The sequence below is a fragment of the Mesoplodon mirus genome, assembly GCF_964341445.2.
Source record: "Mesoplodon mirus genome assembly, chromosome: 7".
Lineage (NCBI taxonomy): Eukaryota > Metazoa > Chordata > Mammalia > Artiodactyla > Ziphiidae > Mesoplodon > Mesoplodon mirus.
The window spans coordinates 8,790,448-8,816,604 of NC_138983.1; the positions used below are offsets into that span (position 1 = coordinate 8,790,448).

Consider the following 26,157-nt stretch of genomic DNA (forward strand, 5'->3'; position numbering starts at 1 on the left):
AGAATATTAAAAGAGAAAGGATTTATGTTTTATGCTTTCATTTCTTAAAAGGCCACTGCTGAAGCCAACAATTTAGCAGCTGCAGCCTCTGCCAAGGACATTTACTATAAAAACATGGAAGAGGTAGGTGTGCTGGGCAGTTGTCTTATTCTGAAATATCTATAACTGGGCATGTTGCTGACTTCAGAAGTCCAAACTTGATCCCGTTTAGTGTATCTTATGATGATGAGGCAACATTCGGGTCTTCCCGCTTATTGGGGCCTTTTAATTATGGCCTTTTCTAAGCAAGACTTTCTTACAGTGTCACTGCTCTCACTAATCAATATCACCCTGGTTACTAAGTGTGCTTTTCTGAGGAATTGAAGCCAGACCTCTATTGGTCTTGGTCATCATTTTAAAGTTAATTTCTAATATCTTAAAATATTCTGAGCTTTTCAGTGTTTTCACTTGTTTTATTTGGCGTTTGTTTTTGAAGGGTTCTTCACCCTTCACATTGTGTCTTTATTCTTTTTAGGTTTGTGGGGGAGACAAACCTTATTTGTCTCCAGACATTCTGCAGGAGAAGCACTGTGAATTCAAAGAAGTTGCTCTGGACCATTTTAAGAAGACAAAAAAGATGGGTGGGAAGGATTTTAGCCTTCGTTACCAGCAGGAGCTGGAGGAGGAGATCAAGGAACTCTATGAGAACTTCTGCAAGCACAATGGTAGCAAGAATGTCTTCAGCACCTTCCGAACCCCTGCAGTGCTCTTCACAGGCATTGTGGCTTTGTACATAGCCTCAGGCCTCACTGGCTTTATTGGTCTTGAGGTGGTGGCCCAGTTGTTCAACTGTATGGTTGGCCTGCTGTTAATAGCGCTTCTCACCTGGGGGTACATCAGGTACTCTGGCCAGTATCGTGAGCTGGGCGGTGCTATCGATTCTGGTGCAGCATATGTATTAGAGCAGGTAAGTGGTGCCAGCTGAGCAGGCTGACGGTTGATAATGGACAGATATTTGTGCTTTTATTGTAAAATATCTCCGTTTGGAAGAGTTCAGTAGTGAAAGAAGGCATGAGAAACTTCCCCTGGCCATTTTTTTTTTTTCTAATAGGCCTTACGTTTTATTATCCTTCTTTAGGATATTAATGTCTATTTGTAATATTTTGTTTCCATGCTTAAAAACTGCTCTTTAATGCAAAAAAATTTCCAACTTACATATGTTTTCTTCATGGGAATCTTTTAACTGCATGTTCATCAGACACAATTCCTGTGTGAGTCTCTCCCCCATCCAAGGTTAGTTTGCTTCACTGAAAGTCACAAGCTTTGAAAAATATGAACTTAACAAACTGTTCTATTTTGAGACCTACTAATGGATGGCGTGTCTTTCACTTAAATCATTCAGTAAGCCAGTGGCTTTTGACATTGACATGATCTCTAGGTTTATAGATCCTTGAGACTCAGCTTTCTCTTTCTGAGTAGCAGGAACATATCAGTTAAGTTAGAAGCTTGTGGTAAAGCCAGGAGAGCTGCCCACCCCATTCCAGTAAGGTAGCAACGGCTCAGCTGATGGACTCTCTGGGGAGTTAGCAGCTGCCACAGGCTCCCCGACCCCTGCATTTTCATTCCCTTATTTTCTATAACATACTAACAATGTAGGCGGAGATTTTCGAAAGTTTGTCTCCAATGGCTTACTCTTTTGATGCTGTGCTGTATTTTATTAACTGACATGTTGAATAAATGGACTTTTGCAGGCCACTTCTCACATTGGTAATTCCACTCAGGCTGCTGTGAGGGATGCAGTTGTTGGGAGACCATCCTTGGATAAAAAAGCTCAATAGCATCTTAACAAGAGGATCCTACAAGACCCCGGCCAGCCCCTTCTGATTTCTGGGCTTCTGCCCCGGCCACAGGTCCAGGTCCCGAGGAACGCAGACCTGGGACCATCTGGGAAGAGCTGAAACACGGCACTAATAAATGAACAGACCTTTCCTGTGGTTTCAAATTCTTAAACACACTTCCATTTCTCTTGGAAGCATTTCTTTTCCTTGCTGGTATAGATCCAAGCCTATGTCTGTCTTCTTATTACTCTCTGCTTTGTGCACTTTATGGGGAAAAAGCTAAAAGAAAAAATGGAAATGCGGTTTTGTCCTTTATGTGCCATTTAGTGCCTTTTAAGGTTGAATCCATGCTTTTGAGGACGTGATAGGGAGGGGATTGAGGATAACCACATGAAAGATGCTGTTTTGGTGAATTATCAGTTCTTTTTTGTACCTTACTCTTTTGAAAAGGATTTTTTTTTTAAAGTTTACAAAACTTGCAAAAGCTTCAGAACTAAAGACTGACTAAAAATGATGCCATAACACTTTTAAAGTCTTATAATATTAGAGAATTGTTTTTGCCACATAGTATGGAAAAATTATATCGTATTTAACTCTACCGTACACTGAAATTTAAGGTCTGTTTCCTGACAGGCTGGCAGTTTTGTTAGAACATACGCTGTTTTTTTGTTTTTGTTTTTGTTTTTTTTTTGCCTTCATTCATTCCTGTAGCTTCTTTCTAGAAAAGAGACAAACGCGGCTTGAGAAACCAGAGCAGCTTGTAATAAAAGGAATGAGCTTTCATACTTTAAGAAAAAAGTGAAATGAACCATGTAACCTCTGATAACTCATTTGAACTTGTGCCTTGGTCAGATTCACTGATTGTAGGTTTATATACATATATGTATTATACATAACTCACACACAATTGTCATTTGAGAGTTTTTGTTTTTTAGAGTTCTGTATGAGAACAGAACTTTATCAAGGATTAGAGGAAAGACATTTACCAAACATAACTGCCTTTAACTGGCATCCTATTTCATGTGGTTTAGCAGTAAATCAGGTCTTTATCCACAATGTTTATTTGCATTCTCCTATTCACTGTCTAATATTTTTAATAATGGAGCTAAAACTGTCAGTTTTATTGAATCATCCTTTATTTAACTTTATACATGACTAGTCTGATAGCTTTAAAATAGCTTTGGCTTAGTAAGGACCAAAGTCCCACCCAAATATGGACATATAATATCTAGAAGTATCTAAGAATTCTTCATTTACCTTGATCATGTGATAAAAAACTTTATCAGTTGCCTTTTCCTTTGGTTTTATAATGGTGAATTGTTGTGGATTTTAAAACTTCATAAAACTTGCCTGCAGGTATTTATATAAACATTCAGGTATGTGAGCCTTAATTCTTAAGATAATTTAACTTTTGCTGTGGGAGGGAGGGAGGTAGGGAGGTTTAGGCAAATTCTGAGTGTAAATTCTTTATATGTGAAGTATGAATGGAAGGTAGAAAAAGTCTCTTCTAGCATGTAATCTCTGTCAAAGAATATTTCTCTTGACTGTTTTAACACTTTACCACTCAAGTATTTTTACAAGTTCTGAATTAATTCCAAGTGTTTTATGTATTTTTTCATATTTACATACCATCTTGCCCTGAGGTTCTTGCTATTTTATTCAGCTGTGGTTAAATTCTAGAAAAATTCCAGCTTGTCCTAAAAACCGTTTACTTGCATATCAGTGATACTTAGCTTTATTATCAATAAATTAAAAGCTTAGTTTTGAAATTTTGGTGCATTTTCAGGTGGCCTCTCATCTTCCTGAAGGTTGATACTTATTTGCTAAAGGCCTTACAGATGTTGAAATACTTAGCTTTTAATGCATTTGTATAAGCACATTTATAGATTTCAGAAAAATTGTCTAGAATTATCCTACTTTTAATGGTGAGAAAGGATGCTGTGTTTAAATTTTATTTTAATACTAAAATATTAGATTTTTTAAAATAAAAAAATATATGATAATGTATAATTTAATGAAATCTTAGAATTTAGTTACTGTTTAAATCCACCATTTCTGTTTTGATCTTAAAGGAATAACTTTGTTTAATTACCCTGGGGAACCCTTATTTTTTTGTCTTTATCAGTTAACTTATTCTGCCTCTGGAAATTGTTTATAAAATTTTCTCAGTGAGGATTTTTATGAGTTTCCTTTGGCCTCTTTTTTTTTTTAAACAGAAAATTGATGATTTTATGTCAGCTTTCCCAATAAAAGGTACATTCTCATTGCTGGCTATAAATAGTCTTGGGGAGGTTTATAACCAGGTTGAAAAGAATGCCTTTTACCCCTTACCTTCCCTCAGCTGTTAGTTTGTGGGTCAGGGACATTACTTAGGACTAAGTTTTTGCTTGGTGTTTGTTGCTCTGCCACTCCTGCCTTTCCATGCAAGCATTTTTTTTTTTTTTTGCGGTACGCTGGCCTCTCACTGTTGTGGCCTCTCCCGTTGCGGAGCACAGGCTCCGGACGTGCAGGCCCAGCGGCCATGGCTCACGGGCCCAGCCGCTCCGCGGCATGTGGGATCCTCCCGGACCGGGGCACGAACCCGTGTCCCCTGCATCGGCAGGCGGACTCTCAACCACTGCGCCACCAGGGAAGCCCATGCAAGCATTTTTAATTTGCACATTCCTAACAGTATATGGGGCACATTCCTATTAACATATAAAAGGTTTTCAGAATTTTCTATGAAAATACTTCATTTTAGGAGAGGTTAAATATTGTTAAGTTTTTTGTTTTCTTAATGCTTCCAGTTAGCTTCTAAGTAAAAATAATAGAATCAAAATTTCGATTGTTTTACTGAGGTGTGTAGACAAAATGAGGGAAAACTATCATGTATGGTGATAAAATATCCTTAGTGTCATAACCTTATTTTAGCAGTATACCAAGAGATGTTAGTCCCGCAGAGGTTTATATAGTAACAGCTACTTCATACTTGGTAGAGTTGCCTGTGAGTATTGTTTTTGTTTTACCTGGTTTTTCTTTTTTTTTTTCTCTTTCATGAAGTAAAATGCTTAAGCGAACAAACAAACAAACTGCCTTGTACTGGCAGTGCGTATCTTTAACAGGTCATACCCAGCGTTCCACCTGGCTTATGAAAATGGTGTCTTGGATGGGGTGAGTTTGGATGAGTATGTATGTACGTATGAGTTACAGAGAAATTAAGTAGTTGATTTAAGTCCAGGCAAAAGCGATTTTAAAAGTTTTATTTTTCCCTAGAGTATTTTTTTTTAAATAATGTAACATATGGACGTCTGCATAGAACTATTGAAATGTAATTTAGGATTATTTAGGATGGCAGCCATCTAAGGTCGCCAACATGGGCTGCATCATTCTGGCTTACCTTTAGATCCAACAAACTTTTAGTCAAGAATAAGGGCACGATGAAGACAAGCTTCAGTTACTAAAACACAAACTGTGTAGGTGGTGTTTTAAAATGACACTCAAAAGCCCATTTGTAAGAGACCATTTTGCGTTTGAATCGTTTTCCTTCTGTTAAGTCCTGTTGTAGCTATGTTTTGGATAGTGGTTCTCGTCTGTCTTGAAGTGCATAAAACTTACCTCTGGGAGGCATATTTAAAGAAATTCAAATTCCCAGCTTTATACCCAGGGATTGCCTCAGTGGGTCTGGGTCTGGGTTGTGGCCCTGGAATCACCACTTTTAAAAACAGCATCACAGGTGGTTCAGAGACCACAGCGAGAGAGACTGCTCGGAGGGATGGGAGAGTGCAATTCAGTATATTGTCTGGAGGCATGTGGATGGCTTTTGCCTGAGGTTCAGAGTAGGTGGTCTACTGCCAGATACAATCACTGAGAGTTTACAGTGTTCAGAGTAAAAAGGATGCCTTTAGTCTAGAGGATTATCTAAGCTCTGTGAAAATGTTTTCTAAATTAGGAAGCCCTAGTGCCTTCTCTGAGAGATGAATGTACAAGTATCCTATTTACTAACGGGTGTAATTAGGATTAAAAAAAAACTATTTTGAAAGTTGTTTTTCTTTTATTAAAAAGCAAAATTCAGCACTGTGACTTGAACCTCTAAATCTTTTATGCACAGAAAACCTTAAGCCTAAGTAAAAATGAACAAAAAGGAAGGAGAAGATCATAACTGTGAAAATTAGCCACAAAATAGCCCTTACCAGGGACTTTCAAGATAGATCTAAGGGCAGAAAGATTTTAGAAGAAATTTTTCTTCCTGGGAAAGGAATTTCAGGTGCCAGAACTAAAATTTAAATGTAGTGTTTTATGACCAAGGGAAGGTTGCATTTGATTCCCAAAGTTTCCAATTTAGATGAATAAATGCTATCATGGACTTAAGCCTTAAAGGAGTTAATATTAATTTTGAGAATTTCCTCTCTGATTTCTTTTTCTTCAAAAAAAATGATTTGTTCAAAGCACTTTCTTTCTCCTAGACCCTTTTTGAATGGCTTTAAAATTTAATATACTTTTTTAAAAGTGCAATGGATTAGATTATGCTATTAGTATATTAAAAGCTTGTTTCTGTTTCTTAGTTTTAAGGTCACTTAATGGAATAAAGATCACAGCACCATGTTACTTGTGTTTCTTCTTTCTCTGTTCTTTAACATGGGAGGATCTGTGAAGTACGTTTGGGCTTGGCAAAGCAAATAGGATCTCTAAGGGGATGAAAACTTGGATCAAAGGCGGCAGTGGTCATGTGGTTTGAGTGAGTCAGCTTTCTCTGTCCTGCAAAACAATACTGAACTAGTATCTTACTAGCATAATGCTGGAGCAAGCCGTGCTGTTGGAGGTATTGGGTAAAATGGAGCTAACTGGTTAACGGTTCCTTGTTGGGAGTGGGGTGAGGTAAAGAAAGCTCTACTGAAAGCTTTCCCTTTCACTGACGACCTTGGAGGCAGTGGGGAAGTTGGTTTGAACTTCTCACATACTGACTAATCACTTTACATACCCAATTTAGCCCTACAATAAAAAGATTTATTTCCTAGTTTGAAACATACACTGGGTGGCGTCAGTAGCCTCCATCCATCCATCCATCCATCCATCCATCCATCCATCCATCCCTGATCGTACCAGGCTGGGTGTTGCACTGAGTTCACCGCAGTTTAGTAGGGAAGGGGCAAAGTCACAAGTAGATGTGACACGAAGAATATGGGGAGTGATGATGCCTCCCTCGGCGTAGGCTGGGGGGAAGGAAGGACCAGGGTGGGGAAAGTGGTCGTGTGTGTGGGGCAGGGGGACGTCAAGCAAACTGTGGCTCGTCTTTGGTGCATTGGCATTGTTGCCTTTGATGACCATAAACAGTTTGCCAAAGATAAGTCCAACTCTGACTAGCTTAATAACTAAAAAAATAGAATTGTAACTAGGAGAAAGTTTCTTATAATTGGCTGTCTAGAAGTTAAGCTAGCATGAGGCCCTGGAAGAACTCAAATGTCAACAGGACTAATATCTCCTGTATGCAGTGGCTGCATTATTTGCTCTTGCAGATAGATCTCCTCCATGCTGCCGGGGAGGGCAGGAACACATGGCTCCAGGCTTACATCATCTCTTTTAAGTCCCCAGAGGAAAGAGGCTTTTTGACCCACTGCCTATTCAAAAATGTGTATTACACACACACACACACACACACACACACACACACTCTCACTCCCTCCCTCCCTCCCTCCCTTGGCTTGGGTCATATAACCTGAGGGCTGGGGCATGATAACCAGCCATATGTAGGTCACGTGTGTCCCTACTCAGGGTGATGGGGGTATTGTGATTGGTGGCTCCACCAGAACCACATGGAGCCACCAGATGAGAGACTGCTGGACAAAAATGAATGTCCACTGCAGTTTTCAGTTCCCCAGACTGGCCATTTAACAAGCGTAGTGGAATGAGAGCCTGCAACATCTCGGGAATGTGCTTTTAAGGGGAAATAGACGTGGTGATGCGCATTTATGCAGTGGAAGCTCTTCAGGGCCTCTCAAGAGGGGTTTATTCTCACCTCTTCAGTAGGGTTTGAGGGGTTGCAGAGATAGGCAATTCACAAGGAAGTTATACTTCACCTTCCTTTCATAAAAGCCTGATTTTTCCAGCCAGGACGAACTGTCAAAATTGGTATATTCACAAAGCCTGCCCAGAGTGGCCTGGATACACGTAAAAAGCCTGCATTCACTTGGCTGATGGAGCACCTTTCCCCTGAGGGGTGCTCCAGGTTTGAGTTGCTGTTAAGCGTCAGAGCCCTCATGTTATCATGAGATACTCCTGCTATGGATTCTGCTCCCTTAGATGCGGTTTGCTGCCCACTCTTCCTCCCCCGCTTTCCTCTTGGCCTGGCCTTGCTTCTTGTACCCGCCCCCCACCTGCTCAGAATCCCCACAGGGTCTCTTAGGCCTGCTCGGCATTTAGCCTTGTGCCATTTCCTCCCACTTTCTCAGTTACTTCTTCCTCAGAGGCAGCACGACAATGGATCTCCTGGAGGAGAACCATCAGAAGGCAGAGAATGGAGAGATTGCAAATAATTAAAAATTAATATTTTCCACCTGTCACAAGAAGAGTAACGGGGCTCCATAGCTAGTTGCAGAAAAGACTGGAGGCTTCGTAGACAGATAGCAGTTTGATCCTGGCTGTTTTGATCTTGGCTCTCCACCCAAATCGTTGTTTTGGACTTGGAATGGGGCTTAAGGGCAGACTGTCTTGCTGGGGATGGTGGTGGCATCACATGGTATCTTCTCCTGGGGCTTTTCTTACAGAGCTCCACTTTTGAGAGCTGTGTGAAAGGTCAAAATCACTTCCTTGACACCCCCGCCCCTCAGTGTTCTTTTTATTTTGTTTTTCCTGGCAGAGCAACAGGAAAAAAAAAGAAGGGAGGGAGGAAGGAAGGAAGGAAGGAAGGAAGAATAAGAAAGTAAAGGAAGTGACATCTGGGCAATACTGAAAGCAGAGAGTAAGAAGAGGCAGAATCAGTGTGGTTTCCTCAAAACCGAACCTTTCCACGCTGGGTTTGACTGCCTTACAGGTAGTCTCTTGCTCAATACACGTAACAATGTGTTGAGTGAGTAGTAATGCACATAAAGCTCTGGTGTTTATTTACAGCGCCTCTGACTCTCCTTGGCTGGGAAGCTGGTGATGTTGATGAGCATGTTCCTTCTTCCTGTTAACAACAGCCAACGGGTCCCGAGTGAGAACTTGCCCCGTGCCAGACATTGGGCTCCCACTTTATAAGCCTCATTTCATCTGTTGCTTTCCCTTTGGGGAATGTATTTTTTTAAATATTATCTTATATATTGTACAATATCATCACCACTCCACTGGCAGATGAACAAACAGGCTGAGAGAGGGAAGGGTGCCCTGGACCCTGTAGGTAGCCAGGGACAGGATTTGGCCCACGCGTCCTGATTCCAAGCTCAGTGCCGGTGGGAGGGGGCAGGAAAATAGAGATGAACAGGAGCTACTTCTACCCTTGAGGAGTCACAGACCAGTGCACAGGAAGGCCCTGTCTTTGGTCACTCGTTCACTCATTGATTCATTGATCCATTCATTCATTCATGAAATACCTACTGTGTACCAGGTGGGTGCCAGGTTTGGGGGATATCTAATGGCTTAAGACCCAATAGTTAAAAGTACTTTCTCGGGGCTTCCCTGGTGGCGCAGTGGTTGAGAGTTCGCCTGCCGATGCAGGGGACACGGGTTCGTGCCCCGGTCCGGGAAGATCCCACATGCCGCGGAGCGGCTGGGCCCGTGAGCCATGGCCGCTGAGCCTGCGCGTCCGAAGCCTGTGCTCCGCAGCGGGAGAGGCCACAACAGTGAGAGGCCTGCGTACCGCAAAAAAAAGTACTTTCTCTCTGGTATGCCCTTGCCTTTAAATGGCTTTAAAGCTTAATATACAGTAGTCCCCCCTTTTTCTAGGGGGATACGTTCCAAGGCCCCCAGCAGATGCCTGAAACCGCAGGAAGTACGCAACTGTTAAGATAGTCCCCGCTTATACACGGTGTTGTCTCCCTGTTTGTTACCCAGCGAACTGCAGAAAAAGAAACCGCGGATAACGGGGGCCTATTGTAGTTTTAAACTACAGTATAAGCCCACTGGAGTGGAGGAAATAAGCAGATTGATGACACTCCAGTGTGATGTGTATACAAGATCTTAAGTTGAGCGGGCCGCGGCGCGTGCGTAGCCGAGGTGAGGAGGCGGTGGCCCTGCGCTGGGTTCTGGAGGCGCCTCCGCGCAGGGGAGGGTGTGCTGAGAGGCTTCGGGGTGAGCGGGGAGCGTCCTGGTCTGTCTGCCCCAGAGGCGGGAGCAGGCTGTCACTGTCGCCGGGCAGGGAGCTCTGCGAGGCTCTAATTAGTCAGTCTCACGGGGAGGGGCCAGTTGACCTCACGCCGGCCTGGACTCTGCGGCCATTTAGCCGGTTCCCTTTGCAGTAGAGGCCGCGCTGCATTCCAAGTCCTCGCGGTGGGTGGAGCGGTACTTCCCAGAACTTGAGGAAGGGTGAGACGCTTGGGTGGGCTCTCAGGTGTTAACAGGCTGTGTGGGGGATGGAGAGCTTGGGTGACGCGGGAGTAAACAAGTTAGGGAGCCGCTGAGGGCAGCGGCCGGGGACGGAGGGCCGGGCGCGAGGGCGGCCCCGCTGACTCTCTGGGGGCGCAGCGCGCCCTGGTAGGTGACACGGCTCGCGCTCCCCCACGCTGCGCCGCCCGGCTCTCCAGTATCAGGTGTACCTCCCTGGCCCCTGGAAGGGATTCATCCGTTCACGGCCAAGTTCAGGGGCAGGGAGGGGGCGGCGAGGAATTCGCAGGGAGTGAGCCCGTTGTTCTCGGAGGGGTTAGAGACCAACTGGGCACGGTCTCCCCCGCCAGAAGCCACAGTCCCCTGGGGTCTTGGGGACTCTGTTTCCTGCTACTGACAATGAATCCCTGCTCCCCCGCTGCCTCAGGCGTTTACTCAGCTGATAAAGCCAACTCCAGCTTGAAATTGAGGGCCTCCTTTACCGAAGAAGATGGGCGCGCCCATGGTAAGTTGCGGGGGCGGGGGCGAGTGGGCTGGGAGTGGGGGCCGTGTTTCGGTGGGTCTGAGTCATCACTTCAGAGAGAGGGTCCTTGAGGATGTGGCCTCCAGATGTGGATGCCCCACTGGCCGGTGGGCATCAGGTGTGAGATGCGCGTCGGTGGGTATCCGTTGGAGTTGTCTCAGTGTGAGTACCTGCGTGGGCGGGTTGGGAGACCGCCCTGCCTGAAACAGGCCCCCAGGAGCGGGGAGGCAGCAAGGAGAGATTTGCCCCACCAAGGTCCTGTGCTGCCTTCCCGAGTCAGACCAGAACACCTGGATGGGCTCCTGGGGCTGAGTGTCTGGGGCTGCACCTGCTGCCCCCGAGCCTGGGTCTGACAACAGGTGCTTCTTCTGGCCTCAGCTGATGCACCTCATGACCAGCCCTGCCAGCAAGTTCCCAACTCTCACTTTTCCTGTGGTTCAGAAATCATAAAGGTGCTTAGCAAATGCTTCCTTTCAGCCTAGCTGGACCTGCTCCAGAGAGGTTCTGAGCCCGGCTTTTGAGGTCGACTCCCCCGGGATTGTGTTTCTGCTGAGCACCTAGCTGTGGCACTTTTTTTTTTTCTTTTCCCCCCCGGTACGCGGGCCTCTCACTATGTGGCCTCTCCCGTTGCGGAGCACAGGCTCCGTACGCGCAGGCTCAGCGGCCATGGCTCACGGACCCAGCCGCTCCGCGGCATGTGGGATCCTCCCGGACCGCGAGTCACGAACCCGCGTCCCCTGCAACGGCAGGGGGACTTCCAACCACTGCGCCACCAGGGAAGCCCCTAGCTGTGGCACTTTGACCAAGTTTCAAATCAACTCTGTTCCCCAGAGTGAGGATTATATGACTTAATACTTACGAAGGGCTCAGAACAGTGCTTCACACGCATATTATGTGCTCAACTGTAATTCATTATTGTTATTATGATTATGATTTAATCCATGTAAAGGGCTTAGCACAGTGCCTGGTATTAGGGTGTACCTGGAATATTTGATGTCTGGAGTGGTCATTTGAAAACATCCTCTCCTTTATCTAGCAACATTATTTTCAGTAATAATCATGAAATGAATAGTAGTAATGGCCAGAAAAGAAACAGTCAAGTTCCTTCTGTTGAGCTTTGTATATGAAATCATGCCAGTGAAAATATAAAAACTGAAAAATAAAGTAGGTGTTACAGAGAAAAATAGAAGTAATGGGTTAATAGCTTTTAATTGCATTAGTGTATTTTTGAAGAAAACATATTCTTACATATAAGTTGGTCACGGTAGTGAATAACAATGCCATTACAGTTTCTGTTTTGGAACTTTAATTTCTGAAAAGTTGTCCTTGACTTTGACAAAATTGATCTTCTTTGCATATTCATGTTCAACACTCAGTAGAGCTAGATTTGTCCATTTCTCTTTATTCACAGTTGAAGAACACTTTTTAAATTTATTTATTAATTTTTAAAATTGAAGTATAGTTGATTCACAATGTTGTGTTACTTTCTGCTGTACAGCAAAGTGAATCAATTATACATATACATATATCCACTGTTTAGATTCTTTTCCTATATAGGTCATTACACAGTATTGAGTAGAGTTCCCTGTGCTATACAGTAGGTCCTTATTAGTTATCTATTTTATATATAGTAGTGTGTATATGTAGAGAAGACACTTTTTATTAATTTTAATTTCAAAAGCTTCTCTCATATGAAACAACAGATATACATATTGGAAAAACCTTAAACATTAGGATAAGTTTGTCAGAAACTCATAAAAATCCCATTTCATAATAAATTGGAGAAATTGCAACGCTGCCTATGTCTTAAAAAATTAATTCTAGTGGCTTCTATGTTTTATTCTTATTTATTTTTGCTGATCTCTAGATATCGCTCTCTTTTTTTTTTTTTGGCTGCACCACATGGCTTATGGGATCTTAGTTCCCAGACCAGGGATTGAACTGGGTCCTCGGCAGTGTGAGTGTGGAGTCCCAATCCCTGGACCACCAGGGATTCCCGATTTTTTATTTTTATTTTTAAAATTTATTTTATTGGAGTATAGTTGACTACAATGTGTGAATTTCTGCTGTACAGCACAGTGATTCAGTTATACACATATATACATTCTTTTTCATATTCTTTTCCATTATAGTTGATCACAGGATATTGAATATAGTTCCCTGTGCTATACAGTAGGACATTTGTTGCTTATCTATTCTAGTGGCTTTAATTATTTTTATTTTTATTTATTATTATTATTATTATTTATTTATTTATTTATTTTTTGCGGTACGCGGGCCTCTCACTGCTGTGGCCTCTCCCGCTGCGGAGCACAGGCTCCGGATGCGCAGGCCCAGCGGCCATGGCTCACGGACCCAGCCGCTCCGCGGCATGTGGGATCCTCCCGGACCCGGAGCACGAACCCACGTCCCCTGCATTGGCAGGCGGACTCTCAACCACTGCGCCACCAGGGAAGCCCTATTATTATTTTTTAAAACATTTATTTATTTATTTGGCTATGCCGGGTCTTAGTTGCCACATGTGGGCTCTTGGTTGCGGCATGCGGGGTCTAGTTCCCTGACCAGGGGTCTAACCCAGGCCCCCTGCATTGGGAGCGTGGAGTCTTAACCGTGGACCAGCAGGGAAGTCCTCACTCTAGTGGCTTTTAACTATATCCACATTTAAAACATTTTCACTGAAACATATTCACCAGAAAATTCATTGTAAGTTTTTATCTTATTTGGCAAAATTCTCCCCAGTTTTTCTTCCTTGGCAAAAATCAGAGAAAATGGCTGAATGATGGTGAACTTTGACATTTCTTTAATCCATTGTTTTAGAATGAGAGTCTAGTTCTTGGTGAAGTTGATCCAGACTTTCAAACACTTTTCTGGCGCTGGGAGAGCAGACTCTTCTCTTCTGTTTAAACACAGGAAAATGTAGGACCACAGGGATTGGTGGTCCAAACTGTGCTGAAAGTGAACTTGAACCATTCTGAGCCATTCAGAACTTACTGTTGGAACAGACACATGTAGCTGAGTCTGTGTATGTTGGGGGTTGACTGTATAGCTGTGTGTTCTCTGATTAAACTTCCACATAGAAGACTGAAATAATAAGAAATGAAAGTGTGCTAATTTAAAGCTCACATATATATATATTTTTTAAATAAATTTATTTACTTATTTATTTATGGCTGCGTTGGGTCTTTGTTGCCGTGCGTGGCTTTCTCTAATTGCGTTGAGTGGGGGCTACTCTTCGCTGCGGAGCGTGGGCTTCTCATTGCGGTGGCTTCTCTTGTTGCAGAGCACTGGCTCTAGGCGTGCGGGCTTCAGTAGCTGTGGCACATGGGCTCAGTAGTTGTGGCATGTGGACTTCAGTAGTTGTGGCTCGGAGGCTCTAGAGTGCAGCCTCAGTAGTTGTGGCGCACGGGCTTAGTTGCTTCGCGGTATGTGGGATCCTCCTGGACCAGGGCTCGAACCCGTGTCCCCTGCATTGGCAAGCAGATTCTCAACCACTGTGCCACCAGGGGAGTCCCTATATTATTAACTCTCAACAGGAATTGCATGAGTTAGAACTTAGACCAATATCATTGATATTGTTTAAAAGTGTTGGCACATGGTGATAATAAACAGCAGACTGATTTTTGGTGTGTCTTATCATGGTTTTAAAATTCTCTGTGGACAACTCTCCCCTATTTGTCTGCACCCAGAGGATTCGGCTCTCACTTTCCCACTCTGGGTGTGCCACTGCCTCGCTCTTAGGGCTTGACAAATGTTAGTTGTTAAAGCAGCTGCCTGGACCTCCCTGGGACGGAGAGGCTGTGTGTCTACCATATGGGCCCACGTTTCTCCGAGCCCTTTAGTCCAGCCCTGAGTCCTCCTGGTCAGGGCCAGTGCTGACCATTTCCCTCCCCTCTGTGTTCTAAATTTACTTAGAATTTGTGGGCCACGAGCTTTGCCTTCCCTTCTCCACCCACCCTGCCCTTAAACCTGTGGCTTGTTGAGCAGCGGCTGCTGGGGATGTGAAGCTCCAAAGGGCATCTGAGGCTCCAGATATGCAGAAATTGACGGGCCTGCTCTGGTCGCTGACTCTAGACTCGCTTATTGACTTCTTTATGACCCTCCAGGTTTGCCTGATGATCTGACAGATCTCTGTGGGGCTAGTTAAGGTGCAAAAGGGAGGGAGCGGGGCCAGAGGCTGGGAGGGGCTTGAGGAGAAAGCAGTGTGTCCCTCTTGCCCACAAACCCCTGCTGAGAATGTTGTATGTGCTTGGCTGGTTGCTCAGTCCAGCTGGAGAGGTGGGCAGGGAAACTGATCATTCCTTCCCAGGGACTCAGCCCAACAATTATAGTCATCGGATAAACGGGGCTGCGGCTGATAAACACTCTCTGCCCTGGAGTCTGGGGGAGGCACTGAGGAGGTGGAGACGTGAGGGATGAGTAGGAATTTGCCAGTGAGCAGTCAGGGGCATTTCAGGACTAGAGCACAGTGATGTGGAGGCAAAGCTCACCATGGGGATGCTGATCAGATGTCAGTAGCTTCCTGTGAATTACTGGGTGCGGTGAAAAGAACTTGGCCTTTGGATTCAGGAAGACCTGCAGTGTAATCCTGGCATTGCTTCTCAGGGAGTTCTCTTGGGCCAGTTACTTCCTATATCTGAGCTGTTTTCTGGTCAGTAAAATGGGCTGCTGTAAGGATTCCAGGTAACTTGTGAAAACCCCAGGGAGTGCATAGTGACAGTGGTGGTGGTTCCCACATGAGTTCAGGGGGAGTCCTGGTTCCCGTGGGGTGAGGTTCAACATGTAGAACAGGTCTGAGGCTTGGAGGTCGAGGGCCTGGGAGGGCGAATGAGTTTTGCCTCCTTTTTCCAGGATACACATGACCTTTGGGTTGCTGTGGCTGGACCTGGTACCCACTGGAACTGCCACTGTCCCTCTCCCTGAGGCTGGCAAGGGAGGAGGTGATGTGTCAGCCCAACCCCTCCTCTACCTTCTCACTGGGCCCGAGGCTGGGGAGTCTGCCCCCCACCTCGAGTTCCCCGGACCCACCCAGCCTGGGGCACAGGGTCTCAACCCTCTAATAAGCGTTAAGGGGTTTTACAGCTTTTCACCCCCATTATCTCACTTATTCCTCACACAAACTGCTGGATGGTTCTTAATGGCGCTGTTTAACCAGAGAAGCTCAGAGAGGTTAAATGATTCTTGAAGGTCACACAGCAATAGAGCAGAGGGGCCTCACTTGCAGGTGGCCTGGGCCCTCCTTCTGACAACGCAGCCTCAGATAGACAGGATTGATGGTGGGCTCCTCGGGGGTTTCTTTTCTTCTTAAAGCCTTGGCATCAAAACTCCCAACTCTCTGCTGGAAAAGTCCCTTTTCAGCACCCTCCCTGGACTTCAGGTTTTTGAATTACGTGCTTGTAGATGTTTTCCCCAGAGTATCCGAAATGAAGTGGGTGAGGTGAGGGATTTCCGTATTCACCAGAGCATGTGATTTGGGAACAAGGAGAACTTGCTCTCAGGCTGGGTTTCACAACCTCTGTAGTGTCTCCAGCTACTCCTGGAGCTGCCTCTGACCTTCCCAAATCCAAAATAATAAAAGCACCCCCAAGAACAGTGGCAGCAAAAGCTGCCGTTTACCTGTGTGCCAGGTAGTATTTGCTGAGTGTTTTATAGGTACTAATTTATTTGATCCTCAGGACAACCTCATGAATCAGGTGCTGTAATTATCCTCAGGTGCTGTAATTATTTTAGAGCTGAGGAAACTGAGGCTGGGAGAAGTTGGGTAACGTGCCCAAGGCTATCCAGCTAGTAAGTAGCAGAGCCAGAATTTGAACCCAGGCTGTCTGGCTTCAGAGCCCCACGGCTGTAATCAGTATGCAGTTTCTGAAAACCAAATGCATCCTAATTTAAATGCAGAGCAGTAATGCTCATTAGCCTACTTTCTGTATTTTTTGTATGCCTGAACTATTTCATTAAAATAAAAAAATTGCAAACTTCTGATGAGGAGGCTAAATGGAGCTGAGTGTAGGCGGATTGGAATGCTTCCTTAGGGGCCTTGAATGAAAGAAAAACATTCTAGGGACTTCCCTTGTGGTCCAGTGGGTAGGACTCCACGCTCCCAGTGCAGGGGCTGGGGTTTGATCCCTGGTCAGGGAACTAGATCCCACATGCATGCCACAACTAAGAGTCCACATGCTGAAACTAAAGAGTCTGCATTGCCACACGAAGATCCCATGTGCCGCAACTAAGTCCCGGCGCAGCCAAAATAAGTACATAAATAAATATTTTAAAAAATAAATAAGTAACATTAACTAAAAATATAGGTACCCCATTCAAAGTAAAATTAAAAAAAAATAAAGAAAAGCATTCTTTTTGTTTTGTTTCAACCCTTGGGTTGAAAATTCTTCTGGAAGTGCCCTTACTTTTCCATCTGGTCCAGTGCCCACAGCTAAGGGTCTCACACTGGATCAGAGTTGCAGGAGTGAATGTGGATTCACATGCAGGGGCAGATGGTGAAATCTGCCAGAAGGCTGGCAGATTCTCCTTGTGGTGGGGACCAGGCTGTGGTTCAAGTTCCTGCTTTGCTACTTTCGGGCTGACCCTGGATAAGTGACCTCATTCCCTTAGTGTCAGTTTCCCCACCTGCAAAGTGAGGTATGACTGCCCCTCTCTGCCTAACCTGTCTCTCCTGTGGTTCTCTGGGCTGCACCGTAGAATCACCTGGAAGCTTACAAAACTGCCAGGCCTGGGTTCCACCCCAGGGATCCTGCTTCTGACCCAACCACAAGATCACCCTGAGGCGCCTGCACCGCTGTGTTTTGCTCCTGTCTGCCCCGTCTCCATATTTCCCCTTTCTGGCCGCTTCCTCCCCACTGCCTCCTCTGATTGCAGGAGATTGTGACGGTTAAGAGTGAAGGATTTCAAAGCACCGAGCTGATCTCCCTGTGCTATGTGGCTGCTTCCCACTAGCTATCTATTTTACGTTTGGTAGTGTATATATGTCCATGCCTCTCTCACTTCGTCCCAGCTTACCCTTCCCCCTCCCCGTGTCCTAAAGTCCATTCTCTACGTCTGGGTCTTTATTCCTGTCCTGCCCTTAGGTTCTTCAGAAACAGTTTTTTTTTATTGTTTTGTTTTGTTTTTAGATTCCATATATATGGAGAAAAAAAAAAAGTGAAGGATTTGGGGGAATTCCCTGGTGGTCCAGTAGTTAAGACTCCGCGCTTCCACTGCAGGGGGCACGGGTTGGATCCCAGGTGGGGGAACTTACATCCCACATGCCTCGAGGTGTGGCCAAACAAAGCAAAACAAAACAAAAGTGCAGGATTTGGGTTTGAATTCTGTGTCTACCATGTACATGCTCCCTGTCATCTTTCAAGACTTCAGCGAAATCTCAGCTGCTCCCTTTTCTAGGAGGAGGTCCTCTCCTAGTCTCTCTTATACCCATTTCAGCCGGCTTTTGCCTCCAGCTCCCAATAGGGGCTGTTCTCCTAAAGATCGACAGTGACCCTCACCCCAGACCCCTCTTCTGACCTCCAGACTCATGCACACAGCTGCTTCCCTGCCTCTCCAGGTGGCTACCTGGTGGCTATTTCAACCCAGCGTGTCCTCCGTGTCTGCAGCCTGCCTGTTCAGCCTCCCTGAAACCTTGAAGTCACGTTTCACTCCTTTCCTTCATACCTTACCTCACTGCAACAGCAAATCCTGTTGGCTCTGCCTTCAAAGAAAACCAGAACGCATTCCTTCTCATCCCCTGAGCCATCAACTTCTCTCTCCATCCTCCACCCTCCCCTCCTCCCCTCCCCACTCCACTACAGCCACGCTGGCCTCCGGGCTGTTCCTCTAACATACTCCTACCTGGGGCCTTTGCTCAGGCTGTCTCCTCGGCCTAGGTCTTCTCAACATCTGCAGGGCCCACTCTCTGCCTTCCCTGGCCCCCTTTTACTATTGCAATCCCCTCCCCTTTCCCATCCCACTTCAGCCCCTTAACCCTGCCCTACCTTTTCTTTCTTTCTTTTTGTTTTTATTTGGTATCTCTTCTACTATTCTGGATGATATACTCATTTACTAAGGCTTTAAAGAAATTTAAAAAAATTTCTGTCTCCTTGATGCTGAACAAAACACCTGATACCTGACTCCGTGAAGTCAGGTATCTCGGCTTTTGTTCACAGGCATGGCCCAGGTGCCCGGCTCTGTGAACATCTGTGGAATGAATGAGCAAATGAAAGAGTTCCTTGACCCTCTCAGGCAGAGGTGGGTATCCCCAACGTGAAGGGATTCTCAAGGAGTGTCGTTGACCAGTTACACCATTTCCCTGGGGCGGGGGAGGGCGTTTGTTAAGGGCAGGGTGATTCTGCATGCATGCCAGCAACCTCCCCTCCTGTAATTTGTGCGGAGTAGGTGGACATATTTGTGATACAGCAAATTCAGTAGCATAACAGTAGATGTAGGTGGTGGGGTATACAGATGTTTACTGAAAAATGCTTTCAATTTTGAACATTTGGAAATTCAAACTAGTGTTTGAAAAATTTTCATAACAGTGTTGCAAAGCATGTTATAAACTTTTCTGCTCGTTGCAGAAAAGCTGGAAAATGCAGAAAAATAGGGAAGCAAAATAATCACAATAACCACACTTAGCCCCAGCCCCTGGTGGGAATCTCTGTTAGGATGTTGGTATGCATCTTTCTAGCTTTTTGTTGTGTGTATTTATTTTGTTACATAATAGTAATTGTACGGATTACCCCAGATTGAACACACTGATGTTTGTCAAGCCTTATGTTGTTTTCTGATTCTAAAACAAATATATATGTATTTACACATTTGGAAAACTAGAACAGAATTAAAAAGAAAATTAATACCCCAAGTTTCACCACCTAGTAATAAACACTGTTTACGTTTTGGTGTATTTCCACAGTTTTCAAAAAAAATGTGTTGGTTATCTTTTTTTGAACAAAGTTTAAAAAAAATACCGTTTTGTGTAAAGCTTTTTTTATTTTTACTTAAAAAAAATTGAGTTAGCGTTGATTGTAAAGCTTTTTTACTTACCATTATATTATGGACATTTCTTGTCCTTAAGTATTCTTTTAAAATATGACTTTTAAAACATAACTGTACATTAGTATATAATTATGGCAATATTTAACTAATCTCTTTATGTAGGATATTTAGGTATCTAATTTTTTGCCATTAGATGTGACTTTGTGGCATCTTTTATAGGCATTTCAGATTATTTCCTTAAGATCTGGTCTATAAATAGAAATTGGGTCAAAGGATATGAATATTTTTAAGGTTAGTGATACAGATTGCCAAATTGACCTTCAGAAAAGTTGTATTTATTTATACTCCTAAAAACTGTGACTGAGGGTGCCTGTTTACCTGCCTCTTTTCCTATATTTAGTATTAGTATTTTAATCTTCCCCCAAACCAGTTTTTAATTTAATTTGATTACTAGTGAGATAGAATGTGTTTTCTTGTATTAGTGGTAATATGTATTTCTCCTTTTAAAATTATTTATTATACCCTTTCTCCACTTTTTTCTATTTTGGTGTTTACATTTTTTTTTTTTTTGTGGTACGCGGGCCTCACTGCTGTGACCTCTCCCGTTGCGGAGCACAGGCACCGGACGCGCAGGCTCAGCGGCCATAGCTCACAGGCCCAGCCGCTCCGCGGCATGTGGGATCCTCCCCGACCGGGGCACGAACCCACGTCCCCTGCATCGTCAGGCGGACTCTCAACCACTGCGCCACCAGGGAAGCCTGGTGTTTACATTTTTTATTGATTCATAAAAACTCTTTATGTATTAAAGCTGTCATTTTCTTCCAGTTGTTCATGGTAGTTTGTCTGTGGTGTGTTTTCAATGCACAGAATGTTCTGGTCTGTCTCTTTTGGTTATAAGTAACCAGCAGCCCACTTAAGCTAGCTCAAGTGAAAAAAGTTTATTCTAAGGACACGTGTGGAGTGGTAAGGGGATTCTCTTGAAAATCTAAGTATAGGAGCTGTATTAAGGCTGGGCATCCCAGGGGCTGGGAGGCAGTTCAGGATCACGGTGATTCCATGTACCCAGCAGCTGGAGTTTGTGCATCTCTCCTCTAGTGCTCCACCACTGGTGTGACTCAGCTAGCTGTTCTTGATATGCCTGCTTCCTTCTCTCCCACTGTCAACAGGGGTCTTCTACTTGGTCAGAGTGGGTGTGAGAACTCCAACCCTTGGTTTGGCTTGTGGTTCATTGGGGTCTCCCTTGCCTCCTCTTTGTCATGACTTTTCAATTTTAGCCCCTCTGCCAAAAGCTATTTTCTTTTTCATTACTTGGTTCAGCTTTTTGAGAGAGAGAGAGAGAGAAAATTTGGTTGGTCCAGGTCCACTTATGGAGGATCATAGGATGGTGACCTGCTTGGGAACCGTGCCTTTTTCTAGTCCAGCTGATGGAGGCTAGGATGAAGTGGTCACATGGTATAAAATATGGCTGCCTGGGCAGTAGGGATTGCGGGTGGTCATTTTCTCTTAAAAGGGAGTATGAACGTAACAGGCAATGATAGAAACTTTTAATAAGAACTGTAACATTTTTCAATTGTAAAAACTCTCAGTCTTTTACTTTATGCCTTGTTCTTTGGACTTTATCTTTAGAATTTCTTCCTCTATTCTAAGATCTGAAACATATCCACCTATATTATTTTAAATTTTATTTTATGCTTTTATGTGTTACTTTTTTTTTTTTTTTTTTTTTTTGCGGTACGCAGGCCTCTCACCGTTGTGGCCTCTCCCGTTGCGGAGCACAGGCTCCGGACGCGCAGGCTCAGCGGCCATGGCTCACGGGCCCAGCCGCTCCGTGTCATGTGGGATCCTCCTGGACCAGGGCACGAATGTCCCCTGCATCGGCAGGCTGACTCTCAACCACTGCGCCACCAGGGGAGCCCATTATGTGTTACATTTAAGTGTTAATGATTTTTAAGTATCATTAACATGGTAATATTTACAGGCTCCAGATGGGAGATGGTTTCAAGAGGTTTTGCTGATAGATAACATCCACCTTTTTCAATTAAAAAACCGCAAGTTCATCAATATGAAGGATGTTTTCCCATCTAAAACTCTTTTATTAAAAGTTTTTATTATAAAAATAATTCACATTGGTAAGAAAATAATAAAATAATACAGCAAAATATAAAAGTCTCTGAATCCCAACCCCCACTGTATATAATACACAACAGTTTGGTGTATTTTCCTCAGCTCATACATAATGTATAATACATTTTGCATGTGAATGTATAACAATGTTTTTTAAACAAAAATGGGATAATATTTTCCAACTTACTTGTTTTGATTATTTCCATGTCTGCTTGCGTAAATCCAACTTGTTCTCTCTATTGGCTGTTTGTACATATAAATATAACATAATTAATTTAGTTGGTCCTTATTAATGGTTGTTTAGGTGGTTTTTCCAGTGTGAATTGCAGAGGCCAGATATTGTTCTCCATTTGCTTGCTAAGGAAAATGGCTGTTACACAGCTCTTTGTAAACTGTGCTTTTGTGGAGAGAATAAAGACTTTTTGTTCTGAAATCCTGTGGGTGCAGAGTCTCAGCTTTGCCACTGTCATTGGCTGTGTTGTGTGGGAGAGCCCTGGTTACTGTGCTCTGGAGAGTTTCTGGCTTCCTGCTGGCTCACCTTGTACCTGGGGGAAGAACCACCTGACAACAGGGTACAGCTAGGTTTCTGGGACTGGGGATCAAGCTGAGTGAGAGAGGGATCACTGTTGATCCAAACTGAAGGGCCAGAGAGTGAATATTTTACAATCTCTGGTCTCTGTTGCAACTACTCTACTGCTGTAGAGAGAAAGCAGCCTTGGCCACAAGGTAAATGATGGCGGTGGCTTTGTGCCAATAAAACTTTATAGATACTGAAGTTTGAATTTCATATAATTTCATGTGACACAAAATATTCTTCTTCTTTTGACTTTTCCCCCAACCACTGAAAAATGTAAAGATCATTCTTTGCCTGCATACAAAAATAAGCAGAGGCACAAATTTGGCCCAAGGACTTTTGTTCTCATATTTCTAATTTTATAACATGCTTTCTTGAGTTCTTAATTTTGATTCAGCTCAGTTGGCTGTGTGTATCATTAAGCAGTTGTTTCTCCAGTTAGAGTTTAGTGAAAGGGTGTGAATTATTTATATCCCTGTTCATGGCACCCTGTCCTCACTGGTCCCTGAAAGACCCCTTGTCTTCTGTTTTTTTTTTTTTAAGTTCCCTTTTATCATCATTCCTCTCCCTCTCCATCTTCCCAATGGCTAGGTAGCATCTTAATATATTTAATATGTATTCTTTAGATTCTTTTGTTGTTATTTTTAAAAATTGTTTTTTTGGATGTGATTCTGGTAAGACATGTATTATTGGTTTGTGTGTGGGTATCTTTAATATGTATTAGTGGTATTTTGCGGAGCTCAATCTCATTTTTTCACTCAGCACTGTATCTAAAAGATTATCCACATGGTCATGTGAACATCGAGTCCTTGCTTCTAACTAATGCACAGGGCTCTGTGGGCGAGTCCAACACCTTTCACTTCATTTTTAAAAAGAAGTTTCCTTGAGTGGCGTCATGTTTTAAGCTAGTGCATATTTGGAATATGTGCCTTTTGCCCTTACAAGGGACAGGCAATATGACTGAGTATTAAAAAAAAAATCACAGCTTTTTTGCTTTCAAATTGTGGATATCCATTTTTTTAAAGTTAAAATTTTTTATTTATTAAAAAATTAGTGTTTAAAAAAGTTACGGTCTAATTTACCCTTTTAGTGTTCAGTTTGATGAGTTCTGATAAACATGGACAACTGAGTAACCATTCACCACCATCAAATAGAAAACAGTAAAGAAAGTTTAATTGCTCTGAAATTTCCTCATTCCCCTTTCTTGTCAACCCCTCTCCTGACTCCTAGCCCCTGACAATCACTGATTACTTTTCTGTCCTATGGTGATGCCTATTCTGGAATGACGTGTAATGGAATCACACAGTATATAGATTATTGGTATGGCTTCTTTCACTTAGCATCAGTATTTAGTGTTATAAAGTCTGAGTTTCTTTGTAGATATTTTTGTCTGTGTGTGTGTGTGTGTGTGTGTGTATTTATTTATTTTTGCAAGCATGTTTCTCTGTATATCAATATCTTTCCTTGATATCTGTCTGGAACACATTGAGCCCCTGGGCTCCTTGGGTCTGTGTACCTACTGGATGCTTATTACTTGACGTCATATTACTGATGTCCCAACTGTCTCCTTTTCTAATCAGTAGCCTCCCTGAGGGCTGGGTCTCTGCCTTGCTTTTATGTCCTGGCTTATTCATGGAAATGTCCAGTTAAATTGCCCTTTGGGGATCCTTGAAGACCCCATAACTCTCACCAAACAATTAATATATACTTTTTCTTTTATTCTGGAAAACAAATGGGATTCATCAATTGTGACCATTGTCCAGTGTTCTGAAAGCTTCCCAGTAAGGTCTGGGCACCTTCTTCTGGGAAGATAAATTATAATCACTGCCGTAAGACAATATGATTTATCTGTAAAATTCCTGTGAAAAGATTTTTTTCCTACCACGTGGGATGTTTGTTTGCAGTTTTATTGTTTCTATAAGTAGAAGTGAACTGTCATTGACCCTGCTTCCTAGCCATTATAGAGTTGTGACTGGCTCTTCCATTGCCCATCATTTTTATCCCAGGGGAGGCCATACAAGGGGGAGTCCATGCTCCCCCCTCATCTTTGATGGAATCTCTCAGTCAGGCCCATAGAGTTTGGCGGTGGGATGTGGGCAAACCCCTATGGGTCTGTCCCCTAAGAGCAAGCAGGTGAGCGGGAAAGGACAGAGGGCTGGAACGACCACCGATGGGCTCTGTCTCCAGGTGTTCTAAAGAGATTTAAGGTTGGTTTGGACCACAGAAGCTCATCAGCCCTGATCCTGGTCCAGGTCGGAGTGTCCCCACCCATAGTACTTAGCCCAGTGTCTGGCATTGGGACCTCAATAGGTTGAATGAAAGTGTTCTTGAACCTCCCCAGGTTTTCTCAGGCTCTGGGCTGCTGTGCTCCCCTAACAGGGCAGGGCTCTGAGGAACATTTCAGCCTCCTTCCCACCTTCCCCTGCACACACGCACACACCCTCACTCCCACTGTGATATAATGAGAAATGGATATTTAGTCTTGGCCCCGGGTTCCTGCCACAGAGCTCCTAAAACCCGAGAATTTCCTGAGCAGTAGAGGTGAGAGGAATGTCTTTTGTCATTCATAATAAGCCCCTTTCAACCGACCAGGTGATCAGAGGGCTGGAGGTTGCATTAATCACCAATGGCCAATGATTTAATCAATTGTGCCTACATAATGAAGCCTCCATAAAACCCCTAACGTAGGCTGTTGGTGAAAGCACGGGGGTGCTGGAGAGTGCTGGTCCCCAGATGGGTAATGGAAGCTCTATGCCCCTCCCACCACAGCTTGCCCTCTGCATTTCTGGCTATTCCTGTGTTGTGTATTTTCTAGTAACTGGTAATCTGGCAAGTAAACTGTTTTCCTGAGTTCTATGAGCTGTTCCAGCAAAGTACTGAACCCAAGGATGGGGCTATGGGAACCCCCAATTTACAGCCGGTTGTTCAGAGCACAGCTAACAATCTGCAACTTGCAGTTGGCGTCTAAATTGTGTGGGGGGCCTCAGTCTTCTGGGACTAAGCCTGTAGGTCTGTGCTAACTCCAGGCCGTTAGTGTCAGAACTGAGGTAAACTGTGGGTGCCCAGTCAGTGTGCACCAAGGAGTGAATCACTTAGTGTGGAAAACCCACACATCCAGTGTCAGAAGTACTGGTGTGAGCACAGTGCAGAGGAGAGTTTTCCTTTGCTTGTCATACACACACACACACCCCAACACGCACACACACTGACACACACACATACACCCTCTTATCCTTGGGATGAGCAGCCATGGGGACATTACTGCCAGAGGTTGACACCAGTTCTCTGCCAGGCCCTGGGCCAGGTTGCAGAGTGTCTGTGTGACACCCCCCAATTTGACCCCCCTGGAAGAGTCTCCAGATGCACAGCTCTAATCAAATAAACTGTGGTGTTGCCTGACGGTCAGTGTGGTGGTCAAGACACTGGGCCTGGGAATCAGGCAGCCTAGTGTTGAGTCCTGGCCACGTCACTCAGGGGCTGTGTGGCTTTGAGAACATTCCTTTGCATCTCTGAGCCTTCATTTCCTCATTCATAACATGGGGTTCACAGCAGTGCCCACCTCATAGGAGGGTTGTGTGGATTTATTGAGCTACGCCTGTAAAACACTTAGCAGACTGCTTGGCTCTGAGTAAGAGTTCAATAAATAATACTCC

The 26,157-nt window shown here is 44.1% G+C and overlaps 2 protein-coding genes across 4 annotated transcripts in view; both read left to right on the forward strand.

Annotated features, from left to right (window-relative positions):
* Positions 1 to 6,401, forward strand: part of ATL3 (atlastin GTPase 3) — a 50,566-nt gene extending 44,165 nt beyond the window's left edge. Inside the window, exons 11-13 of the mRNA XM_082626535.1 lie at positions 52 to 123; positions 515 to 946; positions 1,731 to 6,401. Coding sequence (XP_082482661.1) covers positions 52 to 123; positions 515 to 946; positions 1,731 to 1,817 — 591 coding nt within the window. The 3' untranslated portion in view covers positions 1,818 to 6,401. The remainder of the gene's footprint in view (positions 1 to 51; positions 124 to 514; positions 947 to 1,730) is intronic.
* A 3,588-nt stretch (positions 6,402 to 9,989) lies between these two features.
* LOC309808228 (phospholipase A and acyltransferase 3) overlaps positions 9,990 to 26,157 on the forward strand; it is a 28,225-nt gene continuing 12,057 nt past the window's right edge. The window contains exons 1-2 of one of the 3 annotated variants that reach the window (XM_082628294.1): positions 9,990 to 10,058; positions 10,738 to 10,815. In XM_082628294.1, coding sequence (XP_082484420.1) covers positions 10,801 to 10,815 — 15 coding nt within the window. In that variant the 5' untranslated portion in view covers positions 9,990 to 10,058; positions 10,738 to 10,800. Of the gene's footprint in view, positions 10,059 to 10,081; positions 10,293 to 10,737; positions 10,816 to 26,157 lie in introns of those variants that run through there. The other 2 variants (XM_082628293.1, XM_082628292.1) reach the window with 2 other exon arrangements.